At 46.1% G+C, this 23,644-nt stretch overlaps 1 protein-coding gene across 4 annotated transcripts in view; it reads right to left on the reverse strand.

Moving 5' to 3' along the window:
• The window catches only part of SEC23B (SEC23 homolog B, COPII coat complex component), a 42,295-nt gene that overhangs the window by 4,576 nt on the left and 14,075 nt on the right, over positions 1-23,644 (reverse strand). For all 4 annotated transcript variants that reach the window (XM_047771618.1, XM_047771616.1, XM_047771615.1 and 1 more), the window contains 11 exons: positions 23,422-23,537; positions 20,022-20,145; positions 17,848-17,928; positions 12,938-13,027; positions 11,316-11,422; positions 10,007-10,160; positions 6,997-7,074; positions 3,791-3,952; positions 2,846-2,932; positions 1,945-2,100; positions 1,524-1,589 (listed from right to left, as the gene is read on the reverse strand). In XM_047771618.1, coding sequence (XP_047627574.1) covers positions 1,524-1,589; positions 1,945-2,100; positions 2,846-2,932; positions 3,791-3,952; positions 6,997-7,074; positions 10,007-10,160; positions 11,316-11,422; positions 12,938-13,027; positions 17,848-17,928; positions 20,022-20,145; positions 23,422-23,537 — 1,221 coding nt within the window. The remainder of the gene's footprint in view (positions 1-1,523; positions 1,590-1,944; positions 2,101-2,845; positions 2,933-3,790; positions 3,953-6,996; positions 7,075-10,006; positions 10,161-11,315; positions 11,423-12,937; positions 13,028-17,847; positions 17,929-20,021; positions 20,146-23,421; positions 23,538-23,644) is intronic.

Here is a 23,644-nt window from a genome sequence, read left to right on the forward strand (position 1 = left end):
GGTTATACATCATGTGGTTTCATACAGGTAACCTTTTTTATGACAAAATTACAGAAATGGAAAACAAGAGATTAGCTGCCAGGTGTTAAGGAACGGGTGGAGGCAGGAGGGAAGTGTGACTATAAAAGGGCAACCTGAGAGGGAGTTCCTGTCGTGGCTCAGTGGTCAATGAACACGACTAGCATCCATAAGGACGCAGGTTCAATCCCTGGCCTTGCTCAGTGGGTTAAGGATCCGACGTGGCCGTGAGCTGTGGTGTAGGTCACAGATGCAGCTCAGATCCCATGAGCTGTGGCTGTGGCACAGGCCAGGGGCTACAGCTCTAATTGGACCCCTAACCTTGGAACCTCCATATGCCACTGGTACGGCCCTAAAAAGACAAAAAAAAAAAAAGGGCAACCTGAAAGATCCTTGTGGTGATGGAAATGCATTTCAATGCCAATATCCTGGTTATGTTACTGTATCAGAGTTTTGCAAGATGTTACCATTGGGGTAACTGGGTAAAGGGTAATGAGGATTTCTCTGTATTTCTTATAACAGCATATAAATTTACAATCACCTCTCAAAAATGTTACAAGAAAATAGAGCAAAAGAAAAGACTTATTTGAGGGAGACATAAATGATGGGAATGATGAGATAAAGAAGGAAGCCAGAGCTCAACAGTGAAGAGGAGAAAGAACCAACGGTGAGCAGGACAGAGTGTTTGCCCTGCACTCCTGGGGGAGAGAGAGCAGGATAGGGAGGGCGGGGTGGTGGGGGATGGAGGGGGTGCGATATCACTGTGTCTATGAGAAGAGTTAATGGAGGCTACAGTTTAATTTTCTGTCCTCTGGCCTGAATCTGGCAGAGGATGCTGTGTACTGCAGAAGGGGTTCCACACAGGGCAAGTCTCCAAATTCAGCCCATACAGTAGCCACCCCATTCACGGAGAACAGATTCCAAGACCCTGGTGCCTGCCTGAAACCATAGATAGAATGGAACCCTACCTATACTACGGTTTTATACAGACACCAGCAGGCAGGTAGTAGACACAGCATGGATATACTGGACAGAGATAATTCACATCCTAGGTGGGATGGAACACAAAGGTGGGAGATTTTATCATACTGCTCGGAATGGTTTGTCACTCAAAACTTATGAATTATTTCTGGAATCTTCTGAGCATGGCTAACCTCAGGTAACTGAAACCTTGCAAAGTGAAAATGTGGATAAAAGGGGAGGACTGCTGTATTATTCAACATTTTATCCCCAGCAAAATACCCACTCTGTCTCTGAGCCAAGAAAGGGATCCAACCTGTAGAGGTTAAAAACAAAAGTTTTTCAAAAAGTAGCCTGTCAGTGGGTTAAGGATCTGGTGTTATCACTGCAATGGCTCAGGTCGCTGCTGTGGCACAGGTTCGAACCCTGGCCTGGGAATTTCCACATGCCACAAGTATGGCCAAAAAATTAAAAAAGAAAAAAAAATAAAGAAAGAAATTAAAAAGTAGCCTGGCATCGTTCTCAAATTTCTGTCAATTACTCACCTGTCCCCAAGCATACAGGTTATTGTGTGTCTGAGATGGATTCACTTTAGACAAAAGGAATCGAGCCTTAAAAAAAAATAATAAAGAAGATTTAAAGTGGCATTAATATTAGTTTAAGAGAAAAAAGTTTTGACTTTTTTTGTTAAATTAGAAAGCTTTTACCAAACACAGGAACCCATTTCTTCCGTTTAAGCCCAGTGGCTCTCCCTTTACTATGGTTCCTGAAAAAGTCTATCTCATTCTGGCAACCCTCTACTTTCCCACCAACATATTTTGACCACTCAATTAAAAAAGTCATATTTGAGGGTTGACTGCATGTCAATTTATGTGACCACATAAAATAAGAACCACGCTGTTGGATTTATAGCTTTAAAAATGTGTTGTTAACCGCAGAACATCAGAGCCAGAGTGGCCGGCTCACCTGACTGCCTCCATGCTCCGTGTTGATGTAACGCGGCATTGGGAAGCGCGCCTGCAAGATTTCCTGAGCATCGTCCAGTGGGGCCTGAAGAAGATGCTTGAAGTTTTCATATTCGGGCATGTCCTGGTACCCAGCTTTCCGCCACTGGGCTATTGTCTACACCAAAACAAATGAACAGCTATTACAGAAACACTGTAGTGACAGGCTTATCTCATGCTCCTGACTGTCTAATAATGCCCCACCTGGAACTTGTTCCCAGAGACAAAGCCTGATGTCAAGAAAGACAAGTTGAAGGAGTTCCCTGGTAGCCTAGTAGTTAAGGGTCTGGCGTTGTCACTAATGTGGTGTGGGTTCAGTCCCTGGCCTGGGAACTTTTGTGTCCATGGGCCCAACCAAAACAAATAAAGTAAGACAAGTTTCAGAGGGGAGCAAAATGGGGCTGACTGGAAGCAAGAGTAAGCAATGAGGTGCATCCAGGACACCCCAGCCTACAGTTCTCTTAGAAATGTCAGTTCCGGTCACACCTCCTCTCCTCCTTCCACAGCACTGACCAACTACCTAAAAATGCCCAGGGATAGAAAGCCCCAAGGAGCCCCGGGCTTTCCTGATTTCCACCTCCCCAGCTCTCATCGGTCTAGTCCTCATGTCCTCACACCTGGGAGGGAACGGGAGCAGCTGGCTTCCTACAGACGCCACTGCCCCTTTTCTTTCCTGGTGGCACACACTTCAGACCCTGGTCCAGTGCATGCAGATTTTATTCACCAGCATAAAAGCTACCAAACTCATTATAATAAACTATGGGTTTTCTAAGCCCAAATTACTTTTTCAGATGTCATAAAAACCTCAACTAATACAAAGAAAGTAAAAACGACAGCACGGAAAGAAATGAACATCATCTTACCTCACCGAGATAAATGACAATTTGGAAGAACGTATCCATCAGGAGGATCCTATCAGCCAGAATGCTGCTGCTGTCCAGGAGCACGGGCTGGAGCAAAGGGGAGAGATGGCGCAGGTTTGCCCTCTGTGCCCACATGGCCACCCTCCAGCCCCACACACAAGGTGGCTACCAGGTCCTTTACAAAGGGCAGCCGGCAGGGAGGATCTCCTCTTCGCACCAAATCCCCACTTTCTGCTCCCTGCCTGGGCAGTTCCAGGGTTTAACTTTGTAGAAGAAAGCAACTCCAAATATCCCTCAACAACTTGGAAGCGAGATGAATAATATCTTTTACTCTAGGAACCAGAAATAATTCCCAATTTTCTCAATTTTGCACTATAGAAACCTATCCTGTCAGAGACACATTTCTCTCAAATCTACTGCTGCAGATGACGGAGAACTATAAATGCCTACATGAAAAGGACAGCTTTTAATACACATTTGAAATTTACTAAAAAATATACTTGATTATGATTTTTATTTCAATAACATTAATCTAAACTTATACTCATTATGGAAAACGTGAACATTTCTACTCAAGAACAATAAATATTGATATTTTGGTTTATTTCTATATAGTTTTTAATTCTTGCAGGCTTTTAAAAAAATCGTTAGAAAAGTTTCTCTTTTTATTTTTCTAACATAAGGATTTACTTTATTACATTACATAAACTTTGTATTTCTTAAATTACTTAATTTTCCTACTACTGAACGTTTAGGTTATTTTCTAATTTTATACATCCTATGACTTTTTCCTATGCATGGTTTTTAATTCTCAGAAATAATGTTAAATTACCATAGAGACACGAAGTTTTCTTTTTTACAGTTTTGCTCTAAGAATAAATTTGCTAGGGAAAAAAGCTATGTCTTAGGTGATTCCAATTGTAGGAAAAAAAGACAGAACCTTACCTCTGGAGGCCCATGGAATGAATAGGAGTAGAGAATGGGCTGGATCATGATGAGGGACTGGGTTAGATCCTGTCGGGCAAAGTGGTGTCGATAATACGATGATTCATCAGGACTGTTGTTAAACACTTGAAGAAACGGAGATCTTCTAAGATGGAACATGAACTGCATTTATAAAGAAAAAAGACAAACGCACACAGTTGTCATCTTCCCAGATACCTAGACCTGCCATTGGTCCTCAAGACAGGAGAGCCCAGCCTCTGGGTTCACATGAACCAAGAGAGAAACCAGAGCACTGGGGTCTGGGGGGCCAAGAGACAGGGACAGGGAATGGAGAGCTGCTGTTAAAACAGGTACAGAGTTCAGTTTCACAAGATGAGAAAGTTCTGGAGATTCATTGTGCAACTACTGAACATACTTAACACTACTAAACTGCACACTTAAACATAGTTAAAACAGGATTTCCCACTATGGCACAATGGGATTGGCAGCATCTTGGGAGCACTGGGCTGCAGGTTCAATGCCCAGCACAGTGCGTTAAAGATCTGGTGCTGGAGTTCCCGTCGTGGCGCAGTGGTTAACGAATCTGACTAGGAACCATGAGGTTGCGGGTTCGGTCCCTGCCCTTGCTCAGTGGGTTAACGATCTGGCGTTGCCGTGAGCTGTGGTGTAGGTTGCAGATGCGGCTCGGATCCTGCGTTGCTGTGGCTCTGGCGTAGGCTGGCGGCTACAGCTCCGATTCGACCCCTAGCCTGGGAACCTCCCTATGCCATGGGAGCGGCCCAAAGAAATAGCAAAAAAGACAAAAAAAAAAAAAAAAAAAGATCTGGTGCTGCTGCAGCTGTGACTTAGGTCAAAACTACAGCTTGAATCTGATCCCTTGCCCGGGAACTCCATGCGCCTGGGGACAGCCAGAAAAGAAAAAAAGAAAAAAAATGGTTAAGATGGTAAATTTCATGTTGTGGGTTTTTTTCATTACAATTACAAATAACAATTAGGAGTTCCCATCGTGCGTGGCACAGCAGAAACGAATATGACTAGGAACCATGAGGTTGCAGGTTCGACCCCTTGCCATGCTCAGTGGGTTAACAATCTGGTATTGCTGTGAGCTGTAGTGCAGGTCACAGATTCGGCTCAGATCTGGCGTTGCTGTGGCTGTGGCGTAGGCCAGCAGCTGTAGTTCCAATCAGATCCCCAGCCTTGGAATTTCCATGCCAAAGGGGCGGCCCTAAAAAGACTATAGACAAAAAAAAAAAAAAAAAAAAAAAAAAAAGAAAGAAAAGTTATTTTTAGAAAGAAGAGGCCCTCTGGGTATGTCCATATAAAAGGGGCAAGACAAAGCAGCATTTATTTCTGGAGTCACCAGGCCAGGTCGCAGTGCAGAGTGCCTCCTCTGAAGACGCTGCAGTTCAGTGGGTAAAAGGCACACTTGGAGCCACATAGGAAAGTACTAGGATGATGGGACGGGGGTGGGGGTGGGGGGCAGCAGGAGACTCCCGAAAGCCACCAAGCCCAGAAATGGGAGAGGCCAGAGAGCTCAGACCCAGGCAAGTGTGCTGGGAGAAAAGGACAAGAGATGCCCTTGGGGACATGTCCTCTGCCCAACCTCTGAGCAGCAGAGGGCGGAAGGCACGCATTCAGCTCACTGTGAAGAGTTGCCAGAAGATGAAAATGAGCTCCCTTGAGAAGCAGAAAGCTTCTGAGCAGCTCTTAAATACAGTGAATCGTAGGTTCCTAAGTAATCGCCCCGGCTGCCACTCGTGCATCCTCTGTGCAAGGCACTGAGCACCTTATGAGAATGACCAGTCCTTCGGACCACCCATGGGGTGCTTTCTCACTGCCCCAAGTTTACAGGCAAGGAAACTGCAGGGCAGAGCCAGCCTCTGCTCTGGACCTCTCTCCTAGATGCCTGGACAGACGGAATCTAAGAAACTATCTGAATTCGGTAGTTTTCAAACTGTGCTCTTCAAGCCTTAGCGAGTCCTTGGAGCCTGGGGTGCAGGGTGGTGTGTGCCATGGTGGGGGGACCCAGTGGGCAGTGGTGTGGTAATAGAGCAGCACATCTGCATGCCTTTCATGCTGGCTTTTGGGAGGCTCCTCAAGAAAGGATTCCACAGCTTTAGAAAGACCACAAGCACTTTCTCAGACCAACTCCTTCCTTCCAAGAAGAAACCGAACACCAAAGGGGTTCAGGACAGCATCCACGATCGGGAGCAGCAGCAGAGGTGGTGCTGGATCACAGCCCTGACTCTGGCCCACCCAGGCTTCACTCCACAGTGCTGTCCAGCCTCAAACGCTGGAGGACAGGGCAGCCAGGCACACATCGGGAACCACAGAGCTACCATGGGCTGGGCACCCAGTCAGATGACTCTGAAGCCCCCACTAGCCCTAAGAGTGCAAGCGCTACAAGTTCATGACTGAGACCCATGACCACTCACCAAATTGATTATTCAACAAGGTAACACACACTTGCGTTCCTAAGTCCTAACAAGTTCACTGACAAATTTAAGTTGGCTTCTTTCTGCTTATGCCTCATTAAGGCAGCCCTGAGGGGAGGGGGGAAACAGTGAGTCTGCTTCCAGTTCTAAGAAAGCTGCACCTGCGAGATGCCTGACCGGAAGATCCCAGGGCCCAGCCACAGAGCAGGTGCCTGGGCCACAGCTCACGGGACCGAGCTAAGCTCCAGGTTCTCACAGACAAGGACAGAGGTTCAGAGAAGGCGGTATCCAGACCCCAGAGGCCACCTTCGTACATCACCACTCCTCTGCCTGCTCCAAATGGCTCCAGATGCCTGGTCAGGCACACCAGGCACATGCGGTTCTTCCTGGGAGCAGATTCCCTGTCACGATGCAGCATGACAACTACAGACACACCAGGAATGCTGTCACACTGACCTCGGTCTCATTTTGGTATATTCATCTTTGCATGTGCTCCAGGAAGCCAACTGTCCACCCAGAACTAGGACAAACCACAGCAACAATCCTGGTTTGCCTCCTCCTGCAAGTCTGGGCACCTACTCTCTGCATGTCACCTGCATTTTCCATGGGGCTCAGACATCATCTGGTACATGGACACAGTAGCCAACCTGAACTGAATAACCTTCACCATGTATAGACGGAGTCTCAAAACACACTTTACCCAGAGAGCATTGACTTTTATTTCTGTCACTTTCTTCTCCTATAGTTGCTTAAAAAGACATATCTACTTACCTGAGGGTACAGGGAGAAGGAATCTGATAACCTAAAAGAAGTGGGGTCTTCTTTGTTATACTGTCCAAACTTCTGACACTGTTGAAAGAAAGAAAGAAAAAAACAACAACTCTAAATGTCACCTGAAAAATCCTTGGAGCAGGCAGGGTCCGTCCCATTCTCAACCCCTCCCCATCCCAGACCAGCACTGCTCGGGATGCTGGGGTGTGGTTAAATGCAGACTCTGACCTGGCAACCTGGGAAGAGGCTGGAGACCCTTTGTTCCAAGCCAGCTCCCAGGCGATGCTGGCCAAGGACCACTTTGACAGTGAGGGGCTGGAGGAGTTTCCTGAGGCTCCTCCTCAAGAAAACCCCAAGACTGAGCTATCTTAGCATTTACAAACAAGCCTTAATGTTCTGTCAACTCTACAATTCAATTTTCTTCTTCCTCTCACTGGTAAATTTCTGAATGTTTTTTCTGCCTGCCCTTTTTTCCTATTCATTTCTCACCTTTCTCTGGTCACTAGAGAATCAGGCTGCCCACCCTGAGAAGAAAGCTCATCTCGGGAGTTCTCTTCTGGTCTAGCGGTTAGGGTTCGGCACTTTCAGAGCTTCAGCCTGGGTTCAATCCCTGGTCTGGAAACTGAGATCCCACATTAACCCGCTACACACCTTGGCCCAAAATAAGTAAATAAATCTTATAAATAAATAAATAAATAACAAAGAAAGCTCATCTCTGGCATTTACCCTCTTCCAACCAAATCCTGGCACAGATCTCATCTTCCTAAACTCCCTACCACCCTGAGCCAAGTGACTCCCCAAACTTCTTGAAATTCTCCCCTCAGCTGCTAAAACAGCACTTTCCTAAATCTTGTCATCTCTCCAACAAACCGTTCTCTGCCAAGTTCAAGTGGTTTCCCTTCCTTTTTCTAACTGCGGGTTCCTCCAAGGTTAGTTCTTGGCCCCCTGCTCCTATTGTCACTGCCTCAACTACAAATAACATAGCAGCCAGACCAATGTCATCCAAATCCTGCCCCCCAACACTCACCCCATGCCAGGCCCAGTGCTGACCTCTGACCTGAGCTCCTGTCAGGACTTCTCCTGCCCAGACTTTACCTGAATGTGCTTTTGTAAGTTCATATTTAAAATAAGTTAAACTATTATGTTAAAAAGGGGGGGATTCTAATTCCTCCACCTTAAAGCTGCCCTCCCTTCCCATTTGCTGCCAGCCCACCAGTCTTGCAGTTACCCACACTTAAAACTCGAGCTGATGCTGATTTTTTCAATTGCGTTTGCACAACCAGTGTGATCGAGCTTTATCAATTCTTCTCTCAGCAGACATCCTAAATCCAAACCTTCCCTACCTTCCAACTGTACCGCCACTGCCCTGGTCTCCGCTCCCTGGGTCTCTTCGCCCGCCTATTTACCTTACACGGTGATAGGCAGTGTAAACACAAGTGTCATGCTGCTATCACACCCTTGCTTCAGAACCACGCTTCTTCCCTCTTCTAATGTTAAGGCAGTGACTGGACTTTAAAATCAAGGTATTGCACAATCCATCTGCACCTTCACTGCTGCCCCCACTGTGCACTGGGGCCACCTGCGACAGTAGCCTCTCCAAGTGTTCCCAGCATCAGCTGAATGCACAGCTACACCACCCAGGTTTGCTGGTGCTGGGCCCTCCACTTGGTAAGCCTTGCCTTCAACTCCTTTGAAAACGATATGGTTCAAGGCTCACCTCCCACATGAAGCCTTTGCCAACTACTTGGACCCTCTGCTCAACTGCAAACTGCTATGAATTTCCAAGATGGTAAGATTACAATTATTGACTTATTGCTTTTGTGGCTCCAAACTTAAACCCTTTTCTCCTGCTGTGAAATGGATCTGGGCGCTTTACGTATTTTTCCTCTGCTGGCTGGCACCATGGTAAGTAAGCTTTGTCAGCAGGGGGGGTCCAGGATGCTCACTGGCGGGTCCCCAGTGCTGGGCAATGACACCTCTGCCCACGTGCATGTCTGGTGAGACACTTCCTAAGAAATGGTTTTTTCCTCGGCACCACAAAGGGTAGGCTTTCGTGTAGTTCTACAGAGTGAATTTCTTCTCTTTTTTTAAAAGCTGAACCCGCAGCATATAGAAGTTCCCAGACTAGGAGTGGAATTAGCGCTGCAGCCACCGGCCTACGTCACAGCCACAGCCACAGCCAAAACTGGATCCGAGCTGAGTCTGTGACCTACACCACAGCTCACAGCAAAGCCAGATCCTTAACCCACTGAGTGAGGCCAGGGATCAAACCTGCATTCTCATGGATACTAATCAGGTTCATTACCACTGAGCCATGATACAAACTCCAAGGATGAATTTCTACCAAGTGCCTCCAGCAGGACAGCACAGCAATTCCTCTGCTCTGACTCAGGGAGCCAGGGCCATGTCCTCACCTGGGTCTGCTCAGCCCTGGGGGAAGGGGCTCTTCTCAGGTTGCTGTGCCTCAGCGAGAAGCAGCCCCCTGGCTCTGCTGTTCCTGCATTCAGACTTCTCATTACTTCTGACTGGGAAACCCCTCATTATTCATTCTAACCCCCTGTTGTGATAGTGATTCTTTATATAAAACTACCCCTATTTAAATCACCATGTGGTTTCTCAGAATGACACATTAGGCATCTCCTTACACTCACTAGGCCTCGGACCTCTATGCCCCAAAACCCTTCCAAGACCTGAAGGAAAAACATGGAACCACAGCATTCATAGAGACTCATCTCAATCCACTCTTAGCACACTCAGATTTGCTTTATTATTTTCGCGGCCTGTGTATGTTGATGCTTGGCCACTGTGACGTAAGCCTTGAGGGGAAAATGCATATTTAACCCTTCTTTCACAACATTCTCAGAATGTCTACAATTTGACATGAGTTAAGTAATGGATAAAATTCTTATTTAGCTGACTGTATAAAATAACAGGTTTAAATGACAGATTTCCCTTCTCAAAAGCAGAGCAGAGACCAAAACTGAACACAGTGCCACTGTGCCCAGCTTACCAGTCGGATGAGCTGTCGGTCCAGCCACCGGAGCACATCTGGGCCCTCCTCCGACTCTGTGCGGAACACTCCCAGCCGTGCCATCAGGACTGCCGCGGCCTCCTGGTCAAATGCAGCCTCTATGTGCTTGAGCTGGCTCTGCGCATCTGCCCAACTGACAATCCAGAATTAGGGCCACGCTCACATTCAGGAGAGGCCCAACAGCCAGCTCCTTCATTAATATACAGACACAGGTAGATTCAGAAGACAGGGTGGGGGTGGAGGGTACAGAATGGAATATCACTCAGGTACCAAAAAAAAGGATGAAATCCTGCCATTTGCAACAACACAAATGGACCTGGAGGGCACTATGCTTAGGGAAGTAAGTCAGAAAAAGACAAACACTGAATACTCTATTTTATCACTTATATGTGGAATCTACACAATGAAATAAATGAATGAATATAACAAAAAAGAATTAAACTTGCAAATATAGAGAACAAATTAGTGGTCACCAGTGCGGAGAGGAGAAAGGGGCGTAAGAAGTGAAAACTAAATGCATAAAACAAATAAGCTACAAGAATACACCATACAGCACAGGAAACATAGCCAACACTTTACATTAACTTGTTCAATTTTTAAATGTCTTGGCCACAACCACAACATGTGGAAGTTCTAAGCCCAGTGACTCAAGCTGCTGCAGTGACAAGGCCAGATTCTTAAACCTTTGTTCACGAGGCCCACGTTTTTACATAATTATGTGCTGATTAAATCCTTTACAAGGAGGATATATTTATGGATCACTTATTTGATAAATAAAATAATAAAAAAAATTTTTTTTGGTCTTTTTAGGGCCGCACCTGCAGAATACGGAAGTTCCCAGACTAGGGGTCGAATCAGAGCTGCAGCTGCAGGCCTATACCACAGTCGCAGCAACGCCAGTTCCAAGCCACATCTGCAACCTACACTATAGCTCATGGCAATGCCAGATCCTTAACCCGCTGAGTGAGGCCGGGGATCAAACCCACATTCTCATGGATACCAGTCAGATTCTTAACCCACTGAGCCACAACGGGAACTCCAGTAAAAAATAATTTCTAATGAATTTATTCCTACTGAAAGGAAGGCCATCTAAGCTAGTGCCTATCGGCCTAGCTGGGTTAACCAGCAATGCCTCTTCCTCCCTTGCCTCCCTCTCCTCCTCTGGTCAAGTGAGCCAGAGAGGGTTGTTACAAACTCTTCAGTGGAATTACAAAGATAAAGAGATGTCAAATGATCTCTTCATAGCCAAAAGTCATGGTTCAACAGAACAGAGGCTGGGACTGCTCACTTTCGGGCGATGGTGGTCACGCGGATGCGCCTCTGGGTGCTGGAGTGTTGATAGTGTGTGACAAACTGGATGGCGCCTCTACCTCCCTGCGGGACTGGGGCGTTGTGCTGCAGGGCGAGAGGCCACACATCCTGTTACTGTAACTGCCTGACTCACTCTCTCTTTCTCTCTCTCTCTCTCTCTCACACACACACACACACACACACAGTGAGCTGCACACTCTTCCTAAAACAACAGGTACAGTGAGGGTCCTGAAGCATGCTAAACAGTATACTTAAGATTGGAACATTTCACTCTGTATTAACTTTTTTTTTTTTTTTTTTTGCAAGCAAGCAAAGTCTTTATTACAGGAAAGCAAATAGCTCCCAGCACAGCTGGGAGAAGGGAGAAAAGGCCCCTCTCTATTGTCTCATAGGGGTTTTTATCCCTTAAAGATGGGGGGAGGTACCACCATGAGGTCTAGAAAAATGTGGTTTTCTCCCATTGGCTTTGTCCAGTTACCTGTATCAGCTCTTGTCTAACAGGGGTCTTAGGAGTGGAAATGTCCCATAAGGTCTCATGGTTTCTTTGTCCTTCTCTTCCCGTAGACTGAGTCACAGGGGGTTAGGGATTCATGTCCATCTGGGCATAGGTACACTCCCCATAGTAAACAAGGCCTGTGGGGATGCTACTCCCTGGAGCCCTTAAGCCACAAACGTTAATCAATAGTCATATCAAAGAATGCATCAAAGCCCATGCTCCTACACTGACTCCCTGAGTTAGCATTCTGCCTCAATTCCCCCCTTCTAGAATTGGGAGATTCTAATTGGGGGGGGGGGGACAACTACTCTGACTGTTTCCTGCTGAAAAGGGGCATCATTAGTCACTATATATAACTTTTACTTCAAAAAAACCCAATATTCCAATAAATGCTGAACTCAAGTTAATGATCTACATACTACGATGATTCGGGATGAAAGACTCTGATGCCTGCAATTTGCTTCAAGATGCATCCAAATACAAGGAACTGAGGGATGGATAGATAGGTTTTAAGACAAACAGAGTAAAATGTTGATGACAGAACCCAAGTGGTGGATATTTGGGTGTTCACTGTACAATAACACTAATTTTTCTGTGTGTTTGATTTTTTTTTTTTTAAAGGCTGCACCCACAGCACATGAAAGTTCCCAGGCCAGGGACTAAATCCACAGCTGCAGCAACACCAGATCCTTTAACCCACCACACAGGCTGGGGATTGAACCCACACCTTTGCAGCAAACTGAGCTGCTACAGTCGGATTCTTAACCCACTGTGCCACAGCAGAAACTCCTGTGTGTTTGAATTTTTTTTAATATAAAATACTGGGGAAAAATTGACAGGCTCAAAAATTACAATGGTTGGTAAAAACCATTCCTCTTCTGATGACCTCATCAGTTCAATAACAAAATGACAAAAGCAATTTTATGTCTGACTCTGACTAAACCCTGGAAGGAATAAAAAAGAAGATGCCAGATTGATATAAGGCCAAACACAAGCCCAAAGTGGCATCGGTCTGTGGAGAAAGGAACTAGAGGCCACCAGTCTGTAAAAAATCAGAAAACATAGCACTGAGACCCGACTATTCGTGAAGAAATCCAATGTACCTGATTGACCACTTCAAAGTAGATGCCAAGCGTAGACGTGGGATCCAGGCCACAGATCTTCCACTGACTCGTGCCACCAACGCCAAGTTCCTAGGGGTGAGAAGAGGTGTTGAAAAGAAACTAAATGAAAAAAAGATACTCCTGTGATTAACTGCTGATGAAAAGTACCAACCCTGAGAGGGACAGGTCCCCTAAAATATCTCATTCTGAATGAAAATTTAAATTTCACTGAAAAAAAATACAATCATGGAATAAGGTTTAACATTCACTATAGTGCTTTAAAATTAAGCTTTTTAATCAGTGCCCCACACATTTTTCACTACACTATTGAGCTAAATCTCTCTCTACACACACTCACACGCAGTATATAACACTATCTTGACAGAATCAAGTCAGGGATGGGAAGAAATAAACAGTAAAAAAGACAAAGAATTATCTGCTTAGCTTGAAAGATTTTTTTCTTCCATCACTATTAGAACAAGAAATAATTATAGAATGTTGGCTGTTAAGTGTTAATTTTTTTAATTTTATTTATTTATTTTCTTTTCAGGCCACTCCTCTGGCATATGGAAGTTCCCGGGCCAGGTACTGAATCCAAGCCAGAGCTGTGACCTATGCCACAGCTGCAGCAATGCCACATCCATAACCCACTCCACCAGGCTGGGAAATGACCCGCCACCTTCGTAGAGACACTACCCCACTGCCACAACAGGAACTCCTTATTTTTATTGGGCGGGGGGGAGGGGGCATGGCTGTGGCAGGCATAAGTTTCTGGGCCAGGGATTGAACCAGAGCCACAGCAGTCACAATGCCAAATCCTTAACAGCTAGGCCACCAGGGAACTCCAAATATTAACTTTTAATCCAATTCCCATGCACAAAAACTACATATAAATTCTTGGTAAGAGAAATGAGATTTTAGTCATGTGACGGCTGCTTTGTATTGACCAGCTGAATGGCTCCCAGTGATAAATAAGAAGTTCACTCAACTGTGAAGGCTATCACTGTTTTAGGCAGAAGAAAAGGCTGCAGGTGTCAAATCCCTGGAACCATTAGCCAAGAAGATCACTAGACTCTGAAACATACATCCTATCCTTCCAGAGACAGCAAATATTATACATTTTAATACCTCATTCTAATCTGGGATACCACTCTCAGAGAGTAACAGGATTATGTAATAAGAGAGTCTTGGTCTCTCTTCCGAGTTACTGTGAAGCCACCCAAACTGTACCCTGTCAGCTGAGTACACTGACAGCAATCTGGTCTCTCTACGAAGGCAGGCTAGGAGCCTGTGTTCCCAGCCACAGGACCAGCAGTCTCAGGAAAGTGATGATCAGAGCGGAAAGGGAAGTGTCTGAGGTGAAATCACGCCGCAGCTCCAAGGTGGAGGCTCGGGAGGACAGACACCCTGTGTTTCAGGAATATTTCCTAAGCAAGATCATAAGATGGACTGATTCAGGGGTATCCTCCTTCCCGTTTAGGGCCCTTCCTAAAAGTAGGTAACATCTGCCGGAAAGTAAAGGCTATACCAGGAACCACAGCGAAGAAGTAAAGGTAGCTTGCCTGCCACCTTTACTTGCCTTGCTAATCCCTTCTCTTGAATCTCTCTCCACACCTACCAATCCGTTTTTAATACATGAAACTTTTCCAAGTTTCAAATCAAGGGGATCCAGAGCATGTCACCCCCAAATAAGCCATGCAGGCATAAGGATTAAGCTGAAGGTAATTTTTTTTTTTTTTTTGGCTTTTTAGGGCTACACCCACAGCGTATGGAAGTTCCCAAGCTAGGGGTCAAATTGGAGCTGTAGCTGCCAGCCCACACCAAAGGCATGGAAACACAGTATCCGAGCCACGTCTGTGACCTATACCATAGCTCAAAGTATGCCAGATCCTTAACCTACTGAGCAAGGCCAGGGATCAAACCCACATCCTCACAGATACTAGTTGGGTTCGTTACTACCGAGCCACAGTGGGAACTCCGAAGGTAATTTTTAAAAAGATGACGTAATAAAACGCTCTCTACTCTCCCTACCAGGAAGGGCAGGAGAGTCTTAACCACTAGAGACAACTAAAGATGCCACCTCTTCTGGAGGTGGCACCAGAAGAACCTATGTAATAACTCTTGCTAAAGCAAATCTCATCTTCCATTCCTTTGCCCCACTTTGCCACCCCTAGAAGATCAAAGTTCTATTTCTTCGTCTTGTCACTTTTCCACAGATTTATTGTTCTTTTGTTAAGATTCAACACGACCCCAAGTTCTAACCACCCCTTCAAGTCACTCATCACTGAGTACGTGCGTGCTGTGTATCTGGGCAATGCACACATCAATAAACTTTTATTTTTCTCCTGTTAAGTTGTGTTTGGTCAGTCTAATTTGTAGGGTCCAATCAACGAAACTAAAATGCGTGGAGGAAAAAAAGTGTCCTCCCCTAAAGCATCAACTCCCCCCAAGAGTGGCCACAGCCATCCTGAGCCCCACAAGTAAGTTTCTCACTAATACACAAACTCCTTCTGTAAGCATTTACCCTGCCTTTATCAGAAGGACTTTAAAGATGGAATTAGGAAATCACCATTTATTGTGATACAAATACACTGATTTGGGATAATCAACAGATAACCTAAAACCTTCAGGTGAAAGGCTGCTGGCAAACAAGATACTCCTGCTGTGCTACAACAGATTTCCTGCTAACGGCAAAAAAAAAAAAGACCCCCTGTAACTGAAGGACACACAGAGTCATCATATCACCACACTCAACATGAAGGAAGCAGAGCACTCGGGAAGTGGGAAGCGTGGGGGACAGAAAGGGTTAACCCGAATCTAATCATTAATCTAAACTCCACTTCACAGCAAATACAGAGAGGACAGAAAACGAGTCAAAAAGACACATGGAGACTATGGGACAGCGGGTTACAGAAGACTCCTGGGACGTGGCACTGTCTCTTCAACACACCAAGGTCAACACACAGAGCAAAACAAGCAGAGAAGCATAAACAAGATGAGAGGAAGACCATTCCAGGTTTTACAAGACTGAAAAGCTGGATAATGCCAAATACAGCGCTGGCTAGAAGGGAGAAACGATTACACAGGGCATGTGGAGAGAAATTAGGAAAAGACTATTAGATGATCTTAAGAAATCTTTCTTAGGTTTGAGAATAATGTGGCAGAAGACCCTTATCTTCAGAAGATGCACATGGAAACACTGAAAGACATCTGCAACTTGATTTCAAAGACTCTGCAAAAAATATGATATAATGAATGTGGCAAATAGACATCAGGGAGATGACGCAAATGTGGCCAAAAAAAGAGGACAGAGCGATTATGACCAACGTCAACAGTTGCTTACTGACTACCTGCCCAAGGAATACAGGAATTCATTTCGCTCTTCTCAGACCTTCCCTGTATGTCTGAAAATTGTGCTTTCTGCCCCTTTGCCTCCTTCTCCTCCATGCTCCATCTAAGCATTTCATGGCTAATCCCTGCTGGATCCTACAAAGAAGAGCTAATCAGTTTATATTAATTTATAAGACACTCTTGGACAGAGTTTAAGTCTATGGAAAATATTTTGAAGCAGGGCAGCCTCCCAAACCCCTGCCAAGAAATAGGAGTAAAGTCCCTTAGTACATGGGGATAATGAGGGCTCATCAGACGGGCAGGGGTTGGGGGTGGGGTGGGTGGGCACAACCTACCTCACCCAGAGGATTATAGGAATAGTCTCTCAAATCACCTTGCCTTGGGCAACTGCAACAAACACTTAATCTTGGAGTTCCGTCATGGCTCAGTGGTTAACGAATCCGACTAGGAACCATGACATTGCGGGTTCGATTCCCGGCTTTGCTCAATGGGTTGAGGATCCGGCGTTGCCGTGAGCTGTGGTGTAGGTCGCAAACGCGGCTCGGATCCTGCATTGTTGTAGCTCTGGCGTAGGCCAGTGGCTACAGCTCTGATTAGACCTCTAGCCTGGGAAACTCTATATGCCGCAGGATCGGCCCTAGAAAAGGCAAAAAGACAAAAAAAACCACAAAAAACACTTAATCTAAACAGATGCTAAGTGAATGTTACTTGCCAATGGGGACAGAAAAGATGACAGGAAAGGCGAACCCTACTGTGGGCTCCCCCTGTGCCAGGTACTGTTCTAAGTGCTTCACTATTACTCTAATAGTGCTGTCAGGTGAGGTACCTTTACTATTCCCACTTCCAGAGGAGGACCCCAGAGCAATGAAATACCATGTCAACCACACAGTTGCCAGGGGCAACCTGCACCCTGAGCCCATCGACCGTCTACCCTCTCGCTGGAGACAGTGAAGGGGATCGTGACAGTGATAATCTCAGCCCAGAACCACCTGGAAAGGCCTCCTTGGACCAGAAGCTTCTCTCTTAGCAGCTAAAAGGTCATCAGAGGAAATGGGCCATCAGTCAAACCATCTCCCTACTAGTGAGGCCTGAACTTCATTCACATGTACTTGAAACCTGTCACTCAAGGGACAGTGACGTCTGCACACACCACAAGGTCACCCACTGACCAACTGCCTCAGAAAAGCGAGGCATAGGCGTCCCCTCCAAGGGCAATAAGCACACAGGTTTCCCCTGGAGGGCTCTGCTGAGTGCTGCCTCCTGGCTCTCAGCTCAGCCACCAGAGCAAGGGAAGCAGGGGTTGGGGAACCTGGGCCCCGGCTCTGCCATGTCAACTCTGACCCTCTCTGAGCCTGCTTTCTCCTCTCTGACCGTTTAGAGTGATGGATGGAAAGATGGAAATGACATTACCCCTCAGAGCTGTTTGTGGTCATCAGTTTACCCTTTGTCCCCTCCCCATGGACACAAGCCAAAGGATGATACCATGCAGGGTCCTCCAGCCCTGACAGGTCTAAGAGGTCTGGAACACAGGAGCAAAGGGGGGGCAACGTGTTCCTTACATTTTCTGATACACACGGTCCTCTCACGTTCAGAGACACACAAGGTCCGATGGCTCCTGCGATCTTCAGTTCCCGAGAGGTCTGAGACAGAGTCACACAAGAGTATACAGTTAAAGGTCACCAAGAACCACCCCCTCACAAAGGACGCAACTAAAACTTGGAGGGGAGATATGGCAGGGTTATCAATCCACCAAGAGAAAGTCCTACAGGAAATATAGTGCAAAAAAGGCTGTATGAGCTTCTCCAGGGCCACTGTGAACAGACTAAAACTTTAAGAAAACCCCCCTTGGAGTTCCCATCATGGGTCAGTGGTTAACAAACCTGACTAGTATCCATGAGGACATGGGTTCGACCCCCAGTCTTGCTCAGGGGGTTAAGAATCCGGCATTGCGGAGTTCCCGTCGTGGCGCAGTGGTTAACGAATCCGACTAGGAACCATGACATTGCGGGTTCGGTCCCTGCCCTTGCTCAGTGGGTTAACGATCCGGCGTTGCCGTGAGCTGTGGTGTAGGTTGCAGACGCGGCTCGGATCCCGCATTGCTGTGGCTCTGGTGTAGGCCTGTGGCTGCAGCTCCGATAAGACCCCTAGCCTGGGAACCTCCATATGCCGCGGGAGTGGCCCAAGAAATAGCAACAACAACAACAACAACAACAACAACAAAAGACAAAAAAAAAAAAGAATCCGGCATTGCCATGAGCTGTGGTGTAGGTCACAGACACAGCTCGGATCCTGCATTGCTGTGGCTGTGGTGTAGGCTGGTGGCTATAGCTCCCATTCGACCCCTAGCCTGGGAACCTCCATATGTAGCACTTGAGGCCCTAAAAAAAGACAAAAAAAAAACAAAAAACAAAAACAAAAAACCCTCTCCTTTATAGAAAGCATATCTTTGTTCCAAAGATGCTACAACATTTCCCGCATGATCAACTTTGAAATGATCATACACAGAGAAGACAGCAATTCCACTAATAATGCTGCATTCTTCCCCAGCGCCACAAATCTGTCATAGTTACAACTGTCAGTCAGTGAATATGCTGTTTTGGGTTGACTCAATTCATGAACTCCGACACAATGACAAGGCTGACATACTCAGATTTTTACATCCGATTTCATGTTAGCAAAGTCCATTCCTCATCTTTTTTTAAAAAAACTCAAACATATGACAATGTTGGGTTTTTTTGTTGTTGCTTTTTAGGGCTGCACCCACAGCATATGGAAGTTCCCAGGCTAGAGGTTGAATCAGAGCTACAGCTGCCAGCCTACGCCACAGCCACAGCAACTCTGGATCTGCAACCTACACCACAGCTCATGGCAATGTCCGGTCCCCAACCCACTGAGCAAGGCTAGGAATCGAACCCACATCCTGAGAGATACTAGTTGGATTCAATTCCAATGTGCCACAAAGGGAATTCCCTAACAATGTTGTTTAAAGTTTAACCTAGGTGATTTAATGATCATGGCCAATTTGCAAAGTAATATTTATAACCATTTATTCTGAGAACCCCTTTGAATGTTTTCTCAATCACTCAGGATCAAGTTTGTTGGGCTAACAGTCGCTGTGTGGAAAAACGAAACCCAAACTCAGGCTGCTGCCCTATTTTAGAGTGCTCTGGCTGGTGTGCAGGCAGGCACTAAACACAAACCCACAGCTGGGTGGACGCTTAGCATTGCATGGCTGCCTCTGTGCACAGGCCCCCACCCGTCTAAGGCCTGTTGTCCCAGAGCAGGTCAGAGCCTGTGGGGAGAGCAGACAGTTCTCTGCTGAAAACACTGAGAAATATACAGGTCATTTTTGAGAAGCATGGGGACAGAATGAATATACTTTGTTGGGATATTTTGCTGGGAGTCTATTAACTCATCTTTATTTATTTACTTACTTACTTTTGCTTTTTAGGGCTGCACCTTGCAGCATGTAAAAGTTCCTAAGCTAGGGGTCAAACTGGAGGTGCAGCTGTTGGCCTACACCACAGGAATAAGGGATCCCCCACCTACTGAGCGAGGCCAGGGATTGAACCCACATCCTCATAGATACTATTCAGATTCATTTCCACTGTGCCACAAGAGGAACTGTCAACTTAACTTGAGATGTCCATGGCCTACAGGGTGAGGCTTCCCCAAGGCTGACTACTAAATAAGAACGCTATTCCGTCATAAAAGTTTTAGAAATCTATTGTACCTTTACTTCCAAAGTGGCGCCAAATGCCATTCGGAAATTGCCATTAAAGTCTTTACTGAAAATTCTTTGGAATGTCTGCTTGAAGAGAGAAGTGTTGAAAGAATCTCCCATTACCATGTGGCCTCTAGAAAAGAAAAAAGGAAAAGAAAGTGAACGGTTAGGATGACTGAAAGCCATTCAGATGGTTCCATGGTATTTATGAACAATTAATTTAGAGATGAATAAAGCAAGCATGTCCATAAAGGTGCTACTGGTGACTTGGATGGAAAAGAGCCAGTTCAATTTGTACTTAGGAAACACACTACTTTAAAAAAATTAAACATGTAGTTCTTTAGAACCGTGCTGCCTTGATCACTGTGATGGTTACACAAACATATAAAGATGACAAAAACCTTGCAGAACTATACATACAGATTTTTTTAAAACACATGCATGTAGGAGTTCCTATTGTGGCTCAGCAGGTTAAGAACCCAACTAGTATCCATGAGGGTGCAGGTTTGATCCCTGGCCTCACTCAGTGGGTTAAGCTGCTGGCGTTGCTGAAAGAAGCAGTGTAAGTCACAGGTGTAGCTCAGCTCTAGCATGGCTATGGCTGTGGCATAGGCTGGCAGGTGCAGCTTCGATTCAACCCCTAGCCTGGGAAATTCCGTATGTCACAGGCATGGCCCCAGGAAAAAAATATTCTAACCATAAAAATTAAAGTAAAATAATATGTGTATGCAAAGACCGGTGAGATTCAACTGTACTGTGCCAAGTCAATTTCCTGGTTGTGACCTTCTGTTGTATTTACGTAGAATGCTACCACAAAGAGTTGCTAGATGAAAAGTATGGACAGCCCTCTTTGCATTATTTGTGCAATTCCTTGTGAATCTGTAATTATTTCAAAATAAAAAGGGAGTACCCACTGTGGCATAGCAGGTGAAGGATCTGGTGTTGCCACACCTGTGGCACAGGGTTACAACTGTGGCTTGGACTTGATCCCTGGCCTGGGAACTTCCATATGCCTCAGGTACAGCAAAAAAAAAAAGAAGTAAAGGAGGAGTTCCTGCTGTGGCACAGTGGGTTAAGAATCCAACTGCAGTGGCCTGCGCTGCTGTGGAGGCCCAGGTTTGATCCCCATCCTGGCATAGTGGATTAAAGGATCCAGTGTTGCTGCAGCTGCAGTTTATGTTGAAGCTGCGGTTGGATTCAATCTCTGGACAGGGAACTTCCATATGCTCTAAGTGCAGCCATTTAAAAAAAAAAAAAAAAGCTCCTGTGGTGACTAGCAGTAATAAACCCAACTAGTATCCATGAGGACGTGGGTTTGACCCCTGGTGTTGCTCAGTGGGTTAAGGACCCGGAGTTGCCATGAGCTGTAGTATAGGCCAGGAGCTGAAGCTCTGATTCAACCCCTAGCCCGGAACCTACCATATGCCACAGGAGCAAGCCCTTTAATAAATAAATAAATAAAGTAAAGGAGTTCTTTTGTGAAGAATCTTGTGCTCAAACTGCTGCACAACAGAAACACCTGGGAACTTTCAATATGCTGAAGCCCAGGCCAGACCCCATGTTAATTAAACCAGACTGTAGAAACAAGACCCAAACCCAAATTCTCTTGGGTAAGAATTCAGTTATTCAGTCACTGCAGTGGCTTGGGTCACTTCTGTGGCGAGGGTTCAATTCCTAGCCAGGGAACCTCCACATGTGAGCATGGCCAAAACAATAAAGGTAAAAATGTAATAAAATAACAAGTAAAAATTAAGGTGATATAGTTAGGATAAGATGTGACTAGCACCAAGAAAACTAAGACTATGATTTCCCTTGAAGACAATGAACCCCTATAACACAGCCTAGGATCACCTTGCCTTTGCTAGAAGTCATCCTAAATGGTTGGCTCACTTCAAGTCAGCAACTAAAACCTCTAAGTCTTTTTTAACATCACTGTTTATGTACTTCCCTGATACCATGTTTGTGTAACAGGTGATGGGCCCTAACTACTAACTCATTCAGGAGTCAGAGACTTCACTAAGAACGTGCTGGAAGTGTTGGTCCATCTGTGCAGAAGAAACATACACAGGTGAATTGTGGTGTTTCTTTCACTCACTCAGGTAAGCTCAGGGGCGTTCACAAACACCCTAAAGCTTTTCTGTGACATTTCAAGACAAGAGCTCCTGGAGGGCCCTCATGAGAGTTCACCTTATTACATGAGCCCCCTGGAATAGCCACGCCAGCCTCGCTGGGACTCTATCACCTCACGTGCCTGCTGTTTTCCAGGACAGCTAGGTGACTCAGGTTCTACCCACTACCCTCCCTCCTTTACTGGGTGAAGACCAGCAGCACCACTAGGGAGCTCCTTAGAAATGCAGAAGCCCAGGCCCAGCCACAGTGCTTCTCAAACTGCCTGTGAACAAGACACCAGGGGCCTGGCACACATATGCAGGTTTTGAGAAATGAGGGTCTCAGGAGAGGCTCCTGTGCTCAGCCATGCCTGGAGCACACAGGGCCACACCAGTGGTGCTCAAACTGCTATACATGAGAAACACCTGGGAACTTTCAATATGCTGAAGCCCAAGCCAGGACCCATGTTAATTAAATCAGACTGTAGAAATAAGACCCAAACCCAAAGTGGTTTTAACGTTCCTGGGTGATTCTGATGTTCCGCAGCTTCGAATCAGCACTGCACCCTGGCAGTTCTCACGTTCTCCTGTGCACAGACTCCCTGGAGAGCTTAGTGAAACCGACCGCCAGGCTGCATCCTCAGTCTCTCACCCTCAGAAGGGCTGGGGTGAGGCCCAAGTGTGCACATTTCTAATCAGTCCCCCTGGGCGCCGAAGGCAGCTGGCCAGGCACCACTGCACTTGGAGGACCACAGTGCACAGACTTCCTGGAGAGTTTAGTGAAACCGACCACCAGGCTGCATCCTCAGTCTCTCACCCTCAGAAGGGCTGGGGTGAGGCCCAAGTGTGTACATTTCTAATCAGTCCTCCTGGGCCCCGAAGGCAGCTGGCCAGGCACCACTGCACTTAAAGGACCACAGCTCACGGCGACCCTTGCCTTCCAGGCTATTAGCAGGTACAGTTACCAGGCCAGGCGAAGGTCTCCTAAGTGCTCCAGGACTCTGGCCTATTTCCCCTCCTCCTCACAAGGAAGTGCTGAAGGCCTCATCCTCCACAATTGCTTTCCCACCTCGTGTCTGTATCAGCTCCATGAAATGAAGTTACTCTGACTGACAAATTCACAGTGAACCCTGACCTTCTGACCATAGCTTCTTCCCCTAAGCCCACACACCCTCCTCAGCACTGAAACCACAGCCTGGAACCATGTGAAAGTGCCTCTAAGCCAGCCATGGCTCCATGACTCATCCTCTTTCCTTAAAATAAACACTCTCACTTTGCCCACGTGTTCACTGTCCACATACCCAGTAAGATTTGTGCAACACTTCATCTCCAAAAGTCCAGTCTGATCAAGGGCACAAGCATAAATATCAATGCAGTGACCATTTGCAGCTGTTCGGTTAGCAAGCATCTCGTAGTGCTGTAAAGAGAGTAAAATTACTGTTAATAAACAGCAACACTGGAGTTCCCATTGTGGCACAGTGGAAATGAATCCGATTAGGAACCATGAGGTTGTGGGTTCAATCC

This window comes from Phacochoerus africanus, chromosome 3, assembly GCF_016906955.1.
Source record: "Phacochoerus africanus isolate WHEZ1 chromosome 3, ROS_Pafr_v1, whole genome shotgun sequence".
Taxonomy (NCBI): domain Eukaryota; kingdom Metazoa; phylum Chordata; class Mammalia; order Artiodactyla; family Suidae; genus Phacochoerus; species Phacochoerus africanus.